Raw genomic sequence first — 11,380 nt, forward strand, 5'->3', positions numbered from 1 at the left:
TAAAATATATTGTAGAGTTTAACGGATGTAATAAGGAATCAATGAGTATTTTTTTTTCTTCAATGAATTTTTCTAATCAGTGTAACATTAAAAAAAATTAAAAAAAATAAATAATAAATTTTTATTAAAAATTACAGAATTTAATATTATTTTTCTTCTATGTCTGAATATTCTCTTCCGACAAATGTGTGTGACGAGGCCACTTTTGTCCCATCACATTGTGCGGATTAGGATTTCGTGCCTTTATTACAAAGTAAAAAAAACTACGATTTAGAACAGAACAAGTGTCTTAATTTGAAGAATAAAAAAAATAATATGTTTGTTTGAAACAAAGACAAGACATCACATGTTGGAATAAAAAGTGTAACCAATGATGAAAAGATGATGCTCTTGGCTATGCCACAACACACCACCCCCCAACTTATCTTCATTCATGGTGCTTTGCTCTATCAAACTATCGTGGGGAAAGACAACTTGGATCTTTGTGTGACACATATTATCATTTACAACAACATTTTTCATACTTCAAGTTTCACAGCCATTTATTATTTTTATAATTCTCCATTTTATCTTATTATATTATTTTTTTATTTCTCTTACCATTTAGGATATGTTGTTATGGGAACCTTCATATTTAATAACAAATCTTTCTTAAATATGCTACCTCTTTAATTTCTAAGTGTAAAAATAATAGGCCTACGAATGACATTTCGATATCTAAGTCAGCAAGCGAATTACAAATGTGATAAAATTGATGAGAAATGAAGGTTATTCTCTGTGTATTGGTTAAATAAAAAATGATAATAAGTAATTATCTTTCTCAAAATAAGATAAATGAAACACACACTAAGTCGAATCTTTTCGTGTAGAATAAAGGTTATCTTTGATTTGTATATTTTTATGAACTTTTTGTTTTAGTTTCTCCAAATATTTTTTAATATAATTTTTATATATTTATTCATTTTAGTCTTTCTTACTAACTTGATTCCATAAAAATGTAATATATGACAATCTCTTAGCTAGTTTTATTATTATTTAATAATGAAATTTGTTAAGGTTGAATTTAAGTATTTATAAATAAAATTTTTCATTAAAAAACACATACAAAAAAAATAATAAATATTTCTCTTTCTAATATTACTAAAAAAAATTATATTCGTTATTTATTTAAGACAAAATTAAAATAAAAAATTAATATTTCACTAAAATCTTAAAACGTCACCTGATATGAAAGAAAAAATAGTTTGCTAAAATTTCACTTTAACTTGAAATGAAGGGAATAGATATTAAACTATGTACAAAGGCAAATAATGTCAAAACAATCTTGCATGTATGACTTATCTAGTATTTGTCTAGTAATCCATGGTACAGAGAGGGCAGCTTAGTCATAGAAATGGTTTGGAATCTCAAAATACATAAACTTCTTTATCACTTTAGTCACTGTAGTATTCTACAGATTCATCATCATAGAATTCATCATCATCATCCCACTCATCATAAAGAAGAGATTTCAGCTGCTGTGTCCTTAGTCGTTCTTGAATTCTGTCTCTGATTGCAGTTCCCTAGGATATCAGTAAACCAATCCAATTAATCAATCAAAAGATTTACAAACTACAATATCTAACCAGGGATCAACAAGAGCACATGCAAAAATAAGCTATTCATTATATAGTAAGCAATTTTTTTGAGAGGTAAGAGAGATTCAACCATTTTGTGGCAGCCTTCTTCAAACATCTCAAGAAATCCAGCAACCAACCGATCAGCGTTTTCGACCCATTCATTTCTGTGCATTCCCGCAATTTTCCCTACTGTTTGAATCTGCAAAGCTCAACGACAAAGTCTTGATTGTCATATGAGGATGAATCTTATATTGCAGTCGAAAAGACATAACGAATATACTTAAACGAAGTGAAATTTGAACTGTCTGTCTGAGCATTTGATCCTTCAGCAAAAGACAAAATAAACTGACAATTATGTATATTAGATTGCTGTGATCCAATGCTATAGATTGTATGTTTACTTCACAATATAATGTCTTATATTTTTTGTTGATTACCCATCTAAAATCTTAAAAATAAAAGACCAAGATAAGGTGTTATTTTGATTCTTATGAAGCATACTAATGATAGAACTGAGGGGTGGAAGTAGGAGGAAAGGTGCGTGTCATGGATATTGACTCACTCGCATATTTTAAACAGCATAGGTTCTTTATTACTAATACTTATTATTCCCTAAAAGACTGTAATGGATCATCAAGGATAATCAAAAAAATATTTTTCCCTAATCACAAAGGACATAATTTGCCAAGGCTACATATACCACCTCACCACAATAGCCTACTTTGTGCCTGATGCTGACTAATCCTGGTGGGAAAAGATTGATGCTGAGTTTAGCAGCATTATCAAGTCCACATTCATCCTAATATGAAAACAATCCAAATCTATGTTGATATCAAAGTTATCAAGCACATGAATGCAAAATAAGAGAAACCAAAATAAATAAATAAATAAAAATACTTAACCTATTATTGATAAATTCAATCACAACTGAAATTGAAACATAGATTTAAGATATAAGCAATTCAAACGACCCTAATCTGATAATACAGGTCACTAACAACTCAAATAAAGCTAGGAATACAAAATGAAGTCTAAAATCCTACTAGCAAAAGGAAACCCCAAGACCCATGTCCAAACAATTAACTAAGTTTCCAAAAAATAATTACATCAACAAAAAACGATTAATATAATAATCATTAATATTATTCTATCATTCTGCTTTTCCAATTCACACTATAGTGCAGTGACTGATGCCAATACAGAGCAAAGGCTAATAGCTAATAGAATACGTCACAATCAACATTGTTACCTTTTTTCCCACGTTCTCTTGCTGTCTCTTCACTCTTTCACGCAATTTTTTAAGTCCCATGTTCATTCTCAACCTCTTCTCCTGTGAATAAGAGATTGTGTTACAAAGATAAGTTCTCCCACTTCCAATTATGCAAGAAAGTAAACCAACAAGGAAACCAATCACTAAAACAGGAAAAAATTCAGAGTAAGCAAATAAAAGAATTTAACCAAAAGAACAAACCTTGACATAGCTGACACCTAGCTCCTTTCTTGTATAACCACGGTCCAAATTACGCATTACATACTGATTATAATCTTTAATAATTCTCATTATGATATCAGAAGTAGAAATTCCTTCAGTGCGCTTTGTTTCCTTAAATTTTCCAACAGACTTAACCTACATAAGAAATTAACAGGCATAAGATCATAAATGGAAACACAAAAGTTTGAGAAGGTTACAACTAGTCTTAATTGGATAAGGAATGAAAGAAAAGAGTAAAAGGTGAAATAGAAGACTGACAAAAAATGTTAAAAAATATAAAATTCAGCGAGCCATATGCCGATCAGCATATATTCTGAGAAAAAGAGGGAATGAAAAACTAAATGATAGAAGAAATAAAAGTGGATGCCACAGGAGGGAGAGAGAGAGATAGGAAGAAAGTACATTCAACTATTTGAAACTAAATTAGAACATAGTTCTATCACTTGAACTTACCCATTCATAGACATCCTTTCCAGCTCCACTTGCATCAGCATAACTATGGTAATAGAATAAGGAAAGAATAAGGAAGGAATAACATATATGAGAACATATAAGAACTTAGTGACGATGGTATCAGACAGAATATACTTTTGAGTTATATCACAATGAGAACTGTATCACACAGATAGAATAGAAGCACCGCAAAATTACCAAGTGAAAATAACAATACTGTAAGAATGAAAACAAACTATTAATAATATAATAATGTTAAAAATAAATACAATAAAACAAACAAATGAAAACACAAACTCATCTAACGTAAGACATAATTTTATGATAGATGTAAACAAAAACAGATTAAATTCATGAATCATGTGTAACACCAGAAAAGACAGAGAGATAGAGCACTATGATATAAATTTCAAAGTGTGAACTTTTATTAAAATTATTTTTGGCCACATATGAATTACAAAGGCCAAGATTTGTCATACTTTTACAAATTGTAGTCATTAACGCACAGAAAACCGGAGCTGAATTCAACATCCCATTAGGTGAATTCAGAATGCTGAATGGTGACTAACAGGGAGTTCATCGTTAAATTGAGTTGTGTGCGGTGATATATCTATATCTTCACTAAAAATAATGTACAGAACATCTCTCTTCATCCTCCTAAGCAACCACATATAATCTCCTCCTTATCGGATCACCCAATTTTCCTATATTTATATAAACCTTTTTCTTTTTAAATAGAACTCAGCATCTCTTTTTCCTTCTTAACAGCTATATTTTCAAAACAAATTGAAGTACAAGCCATAAAACTTTCCGTTGCAGTGCCAAAGTATATGTTAACAGTTTTTTTAACTTTTAGGATATGACATTCTATAATCAAAATATGCTAATTTGATGTTTTCTTATTATAGAGCATGTCTCAGTCAATAGCCATGTAATGTCCTATATTTTTAGGAATCTGTTCCGTCCCTGTGTTTGGGGCAGAATTCAGATCCATGTCCAGCAACATAGTGTCATACGATCTGTGTCATGTTTTGTATCCAAGCTTCTAACTTAAGAATCCTAAACTATTCACATAGCAGTGTAAGAATGCTTCCAAGCCCATTCAGTGTAAAGTTCCTTTATTCTGGTGTTGAAAATTTTTCATAAAAAAATCACAATTTTAAACCTTGCTCAAATACAAAGGCAAGCAGCTAGCCTGGGCTGGTTAACCTTACGGAAGAGAATCATGAGCCACATAGTCAATTTGATGCTTGTCAAGGAACTCCTGATTGATTACCCATGGCACATCTGGAATAACTTCATCAACCCACCTGCAGCAGAACAATTCAACTGCTTCATGCACTCTCTAATACCACAGTGAAAGTAATTTAAGTGAATTAAAATGCAAGGTCAAATATACTGTAATCAAGAATTTAAAGCAATTTAAGGGATCCTAGCAGATGGATTGGTTCACAAACGTTCTTAGGAATATTTAATATTTAAATCACGAGTTAGATTTTAGGAGGTAAGAAAAGCAAAGAAAACTGTGGAGCTTTTTAATGATGAATCAAACTGTTGTTGTAACTTGTAGTAAACTGTAAATTATATTGGAAGTAACACTCATCCTCCAAAATATAACTACATGATAAAATACCACAGGTTCACAGCCATACACAAATAAAATGTGCGTGGAAAAAACATATAATTTGGTCAGACTGACTCAGAATAAACTTAGCATCTGAAATCAGCTATAAGATGCAACTAACTCAAAATAACCTCTGCAACAGGATATGAAAACATTAACATACATTTCTATGGCCACAAAGACACCAAAGAACTTTGGCATTGCAAATTGGCACAATTGTACTCAATTAGCCAGCTATCTGAGTCCACAAACACTAGCTTTAATAGTGGAAACAAAAAATGACATCCATTTATTGTCTATACTCTAAAACCAAAACTATATAATCTCAGTTGCATACTTTCACAGTTCCAATATCGCCATTTATTGGACAACTCTGGTGAATATAGAACAGAAGTATCAAAGTCAGAATTCACACAATTAGTTTTCCACCAAGAGATATGCTAGCATCACACTTTTTAACACACCCTCTCAAAAACACTCTTTATTATTGGCTAAAATTTTATTGGAAATCACAAAAATCACATAGGTCCTACTTCTAATTCAATGATTCTCACTCAGACTTTTGTAGCTTCCAATAAATTTCAATAAAAAAGTGAGTGTGTGTTAGCACTCCTCTCCCACCAGAGTTTAGTGAAAGAAAGGGCAAGTAAAATTGAAACACAGGTATTCAATCAAAGCCCAACCTACTATATTTCTTTGGTAAGATAGAAGCTTTGTTAGGAAGCGTACAGTAAAAGTTGAAATATAATTAATACTGAGTCAAAATTTAAAGACCAAAATGAAAATGAGAAAAGAATAGGGAAAAAAAAATAAAACAAACAAACTTGCAGTGGCGAAGAGACTCATAGCGTTCCTTCTCAGTCATAACAGTTTTGCCCTTATACTTGTGAGTGATCTCATCATTGCAGCATCCAACAAGAAGATAAGTGTTTGGAAACCTTCAATTAAGAAAAAGCCAAAGGTTTGAAACAGCATGAGGAAGTCAAGTTTAGCCCATGAATATGTACCAACCCAAAAATAACAAAACATGGGGTTGAACTCAAAATCATAAAAATGTGTACTTCTTGAAAAGAAAATTGGAGAATTGGGAAATGGTAGAGGGAAAAAAAACAAAATTCACCTAAAGCGAAAGGGGAAAAAAGTGGTTTTGAAATTACAGTTTTTTGGCTTGCTCAAGAGAACGGGCATGGCCGAAGTGAAAGAGATCATAAATCCCATCAGCATAAACTCGAACAGGGGTTTCCTTGCACCCGTTTTCGTTAACTTCACACTCTTCTTGTTCTTCCATCATTCTCTTTCTCTCTGCGGGCAAAGGGATGAAGAGAGTGCTTTGCGTTGCAGAGTCAGAAGCCTTCAACTGTAACTGCAATGACACACCGTACAACTCACTTATATTCGGTATTTTTTAATTCAATGTCACAGACAAAGATAATTGAAGTAAAACTGATGGATAAAATGACAGTTGAAAATTCGTGCTAATTTTTTTTAGTTTTCCTTTTTTTTAAAATTATTTTGATATCTTGAATTTTTTAAAAGGTCGATTTAGTTCTGTGTATATTTTCAAGGGTTAAAATCACAATTTACTTTAATTTTTAGTTTGAATTTCTCTCACTTTGTTTTTTAATTTCCATTTGACGCATATTTTTCACTCACCGACGGACCTCGCATCAATATTTGCCATGTCATGCTCTTAAGGTCCCATAAATTGCGGTGAGGAATAAACTTTAAAAAAGGTACTGTTTAGAAGAAGAAGAAGAAGCAGAAGAAGAAGCAGAAGCAGAAGCATGCGATATCAACACGGAATGGGATTCGATTCTAAGTCTAAAAATAGGTTTTTATTTTATCATAATCATTTATAATTATGATATGAAATACTTCAATCGTTTACAATCATTATCGGTTTTAGAAGTTATACAATAGTTAAAAATGAAGATTTAAGGTAAATAAATAAATAATATCTTTAAATTTTCATGTAATAGACAATTTTTTATTTAATCACAGGTAATTTTTTATTAAAAATAATAATGTTTAAGAAAAATAAAATTATGATAGACCGTAAAAAAAAATTCTGACTATTTAATACTTGTCTTTATTGAAATTTGAATTTAAAACTACAAATTTAGTTGAAAAACCCATAAAAAAAATAAATTTAAATAATTAAAGTGATATGAAATCTTTCAAAAGTGTGACTGAAATTTAGTATGTCAGATAAATTCAATTTTATTAGATCTCAATAATATTAACAGACTGTGACGTGTCTAGTTATTTTATTTGATTATAAAATGATAAACAGAGTTTAATAGAGCTAAAAGTTGAGTTCACAATAGATATAATTATATAATTTTTTTATATATTCTAATAAAAGTTAATATACAACCTTTTTGTATTTAAATTTAATAGACTGTCTATTTAAAATTAAATACACTAACCTTCCTTAAAATTAATATTATTTATTCCTTTACCTCTTTTATTGAAAAATTGTACCAATCACTTTTGAACTTTTTCTGGTTTTATTAACGTGTAAAATTTATATATGAAATATATACTTTTTGATTTACACAATATCAAGTTATTATTTTGGTGTTGACTATTTTGGGGCTTAAGCACAGTTAAAGCTCTTTACCCCTCTTTGCATGTGTGTTTAGTGAAAATCGAAACTTTTTAAGTATTCTCACAACCTCAACCTTCATTATATAAAATAACATAAGCTTGTTTCTAGGGCCAAGCCGACACTAAAACTGTAAGACGGAAAACTCATAGCATAGATCAAATTTAAAATTAAAGAAATGCTTTTGTCTACAGATCACACATAGAGAAAATCATAATACGTATTGTTCTAAAGAAAAGCTTGTGGACTTAACATTACAAGTTCTAGGATCAACTACAGTAAAAGAGTAGTAACATAATTTGTAGCGAGTGAAAATAGTGCCTTCCTCGCTAAAGTAACAGCCCAGTCATGCATTTATGTTTGAGTTTGCCGATATTTCCTGGCAGAAGCAATATAATAAAAATGATTAGTCCAAAATACGCAAAGCTACATTCAACTTCTCTCACAAGTATGAATTACATTTTCTGTTTTTACTTTTATTTACAAACTTATCACCTTATTTTCATTCTGTTTCATGTTTTCAAAGATTTCTACCAGAAATACTGAAAACAATTTTTATTTTCTTTTTTCACTGTTTTCTATAAAAATCTTTAACAGTTCTGTAATTAAAAGTAAAAACAGGAAATGAAAATAGAAAATAATTTCTAACCCAAACAGCTCCATAATTGTTAAGAAAAGTAGCTACCCCGAATTATTTTATTACCTTTGTGCAAATATATATGTAATGCACATCAGGATTCGGTCCCAGGGCTTCCTCCACAGAGCTTCCATCATCATTAAGTGGAACAGGTCTTGTCAGCTCCCAAACTGGATTATCAGAATTTTCTTCCGAAGCAAGTTTCTCTGCATTTACCGTTGCAGCGGTTATTGACAAGGGACTTGTTAAACTCCATTTTTGAATTCACAAGACTAAAAATTGCATATATAGGCCCATTTTGGGTAACTTTTAAAGTTCTTATAAGAAAAAAATCAATATTAAATATGAATAAAATTTTTCTTATAAGTTATAAACAACTTATCTCTTCAAAATTTTAGAAAAGTTAAATAACAAATCTTTTCAAAAACTAGAGAAATATAAGTTGTTTCCAACTTATAAGAAAAATTTTATACAGTTTTTAAATTGATTTGTTTGTCCTATAAAGACTTCTCTAGAAGTTTATTTAAACTGAGGCATAGTTGATCAAAGTATACCAAATAAGCAACTTATTAAGGAGCACTTAAATAAGATGCTTTGGGAAAGGGAGGGGGAGCTAAAAACAATGTTACATATCAAAAGCCAAATGGTGATTCTTCGTGCATTTAACCAGTGAGGCAGTACCCACAAATTTAGCACTCCCCAAACCTCACAACAATACTGCATTTTACTTAACAAGTATATCTCATGGTTAACTCAAGTTTATTCCAACCTATATGTTATTTTGAACTTCTGAATTATAACAGTAAATAATAGAACTGGAAATCAGCCAAAACTAGAAGCCCGTTTACACGCATCTGAGAGATATATAGCAGAAGTGGTTTAATATGTTCATAAAACTTGGAATACAAAATAATATTAAGATTTAAACCAACCTATCACATGAAGTTTTATTGTCCACGAGCATGAATCCCTTAGCAAGCGTAGGCGATGTACTGGAGCTCCATATGTCACCTGCAGTTTTTACAATTAGTCAAGGCTGATCAGGTGAAATACAAAGACACATTTCATCTGTTGGAGAGTAGAAATGAATGCAGATCAATACAAAATAAAAGAGGTGCAATTACCAGAACATAAACTCCTTTATCCTTGAGGACCCTATAGTGTGTCATCAACTGCTTCAATAATGGTGAACAGATCAAGAATAAAAAAAACCCAAAATAAAACACAAGTCGTAAAGAACTATAGACTTTAGTTCATGGTTTTATTCTACCTCCAAATTTCCCCAAGCATTTTTGTAGCATTTTGCCTTGAATTATTTCCACACTAAAACAAACAATACACAATGAGCAAACTACAAGTCTTGTTAAACATACTAGCATTTGAATGAGCATTATCACTCACCAAGATAGAGTCAAGAGTTCCTGAAGAACAAAATCAAACAATATCAGCATCATTCATTGTCCAATAGGTACTAATTATATTAAACCCTAAAAAAAAAAGGTACATACGAATGGTAAGCACACCTTTGTCAATAACAGCACCAAAAGACTCTGATTGAAAACCACTCATGTCCCTAACATCCATTTCCATATCTACCAAATTTAAGGATAGTTCATCCTCAACAAAGTCATTAGCAAGTCTTTGTAAAAATTTATACAGTTCACTGTTCTAATGGTTCCACAAGATGCAAAATAGTACACTTACGCATACAGAATCCCATCACAAAGGTGGCATTTGTAACCTTAAAAGAAAAATCATACCATAACACAAATCCAAATCCATCATAAAGTAGAAAGAAAAGGATACATTTCAATTGGGGCTTATCTCGGTATTTTCTTTTCATAGCTTCAATCACCACGGAAGATATATCAATGTTGAGAACATCAGTGTAACCACCGTCATCAACCATGTTCTCGCTGAAGGCTGCAAACAACACAAAAATCATATTCTTACACTCACAAAAGGCCATGATAAAACAGTTCGGATATTCAAATTACCAAAAAGTAACACCATACACGATATGTATTATGTTATTTTAGAAAATGCTTAACAGCCCTTTAGGCTATAATTAACAAAACTCTATCATTTTTATCTTTCACTTGAATTCTTTTTTTACATACACGCATCTCTAATATAATAAACGGGTAGCCACTCAATAGTAAACAAAGGATTTTTGATGATGGTAATCAAAACAAGAAAAGAAAAAAGTGATTTGATTGAATCAAAAGAAAAGGGGTTTGAGTTAGAATGAGATCTAAACATGCCTGAGTTGCCAGAACCAACAACGAGGATGGGGTGGTTGGAAGGGACATAGAGTTGGATGATGGGTGCCAAAGTGAGATACTTTTGGTACCAATCAAAGGGAGAAGGTTCGTTGGAATAGCGATTGTCCCAATACCATGCTTCTCCGTAGGCTTGGCTACCCGTCGTCATCACGATCTATCTATGCACAAAGCTGATCTTCCACTCACTACTCTCTTTCTTCCAAATCTTAAAATGGAAAGGAAACCTTAAACAATTACCAACAACATCGTTTCATAATTCATCTCATCACACAAACAAATAACATCCACTTGCATGACGTGGCATCCCACATTATGGTAATTTGTCAGTCACCCTTATTGTATGCTCTTTATTTTCACTTGCCTTTTTCAGCTTTCTTTCGTCATTTTATTTTTTCTTCTATTAACTTTTTATTAGTTTAAAATAAATATTAAAAGAATGCAGATTAAGTTACTTTAGAAATTACTTTAATAAATTTATTTTTTTAATATTTTTTTATGAATATTAAAATTTTAAAAATTAAATAGATTAAATTCATAAAAATTATACTAATAAAAAAATTAATTAATAAATTTTTTATTAAAACTCATGTTTAGTATAATTTTTAAAATATGAATAAAGGTTAATAAAATTATATATTTATAAAATTTAATTTATCTAAAAT

At 30.8% G+C, this 11,380-nt stretch overlaps 2 protein-coding genes across 2 annotated transcripts; both read right to left on the reverse strand.

The window, feature by feature from the left end:
• Nucleotides 1-1,250: 1,250 nt before the first annotated feature.
• LOC113869369 (choline-phosphate cytidylyltransferase 1-like) lies at nt 1,251-6,610 on the reverse strand. The gene is made up of 8 exons (XM_027505668.1): nt 6,346-6,610; nt 6,013-6,126; nt 4,779-4,874; nt 3,565-3,607; nt 3,091-3,246; nt 2,869-2,949; nt 1,708-1,818; nt 1,251-1,562 (listed from the first exon to the last, which is right to left on the reverse strand). The coding sequence occupies exons 1-8, from the start codon at nt 6,477-6,479 to the stop codon at nt 1,434-1,436; spliced, it is 864 nt and encodes a 287-aa protein (XP_027361469.1). The 5' UTR covers nt 6,480-6,610; the 3' UTR covers nt 1,251-1,433.
• Nucleotides 6,611-7,955: 1,345 nt separating this feature from the next.
• LOC113850370 (methyltransferase-like protein 13) lies at nt 7,956-10,955 on the reverse strand. The gene is made up of 9 exons (XM_027480898.1): nt 10,698-10,955; nt 10,240-10,356; nt 9,957-10,025; nt 9,835-9,854; nt 9,704-9,756; nt 9,558-9,588; nt 9,366-9,444; nt 8,500-8,639; nt 7,956-8,175 (listed from the first exon to the last, which is right to left on the reverse strand). The coding sequence occupies exons 1-9, from the start codon at nt 10,864-10,866 to the stop codon at nt 8,143-8,145; spliced, it is 711 nt and encodes a 236-aa protein (XP_027336699.1). The 5' UTR covers nt 10,867-10,955; the 3' UTR covers nt 7,956-8,142.
• Nucleotides 10,956-11,380: the final 425 nt, after the last annotated feature.

Source organism: Abrus precatorius, unplaced genomic scaffold (assembly GCF_003935025.1).
Source record: "Abrus precatorius isolate BTA unplaced genomic scaffold, Abrus_2018 Scaffold10, whole genome shotgun sequence".
Classification (NCBI taxonomy): domain Eukaryota; kingdom Viridiplantae; phylum Streptophyta; class Magnoliopsida; order Fabales; family Fabaceae; genus Abrus; species Abrus precatorius.

Excerpts from the sequence above, each read along its gene's own strand:
- LOC113850370 (XM_027480898.1), bottom strand. The coding sequence starts at position 10,866 with ATGACGACGGGTAGCCAAGCCTACGGAGAAGCATGGTATTGGGACAAT. Across the intron at positions 9,855-9,956 it reads TGGTGCTGTTATTGACAAAG|GAACTCTTGACTCTATCTTG; the intron begins GTGTGCTTACCA and ends TTTGTTCTTCAG. Across the intron at positions 9,445-9,557 it reads ATAAAGGAGTTTATGTTCTG|GTGACATATGGAGCTCCAGT; the intron begins GTAATTGCACCT and ends TAAAAACTGCAG.
- LOC113869369 (XM_027505668.1), bottom strand. The coding sequence starts at position 6,479 with ATGATGGAAGAACAAGAAGAGTGTGAAGTTAACGAAAACGGGTGCAAG. Across the intron at positions 3,608-4,778 it reads GTGGCTCATGATTCTCTTCC|TTATGCTGATGCAAGTGGAG; the intron begins GTAAGGTTAACC and ends CTATTACCATAG. Across the intron at positions 1,563-1,707 it reads AAGAAGGCTGCCACAAAATG|GGAACTGCAATCAGAGACAG; the intron begins GTTGAATCTCTC and ends CTGATATCCTAG.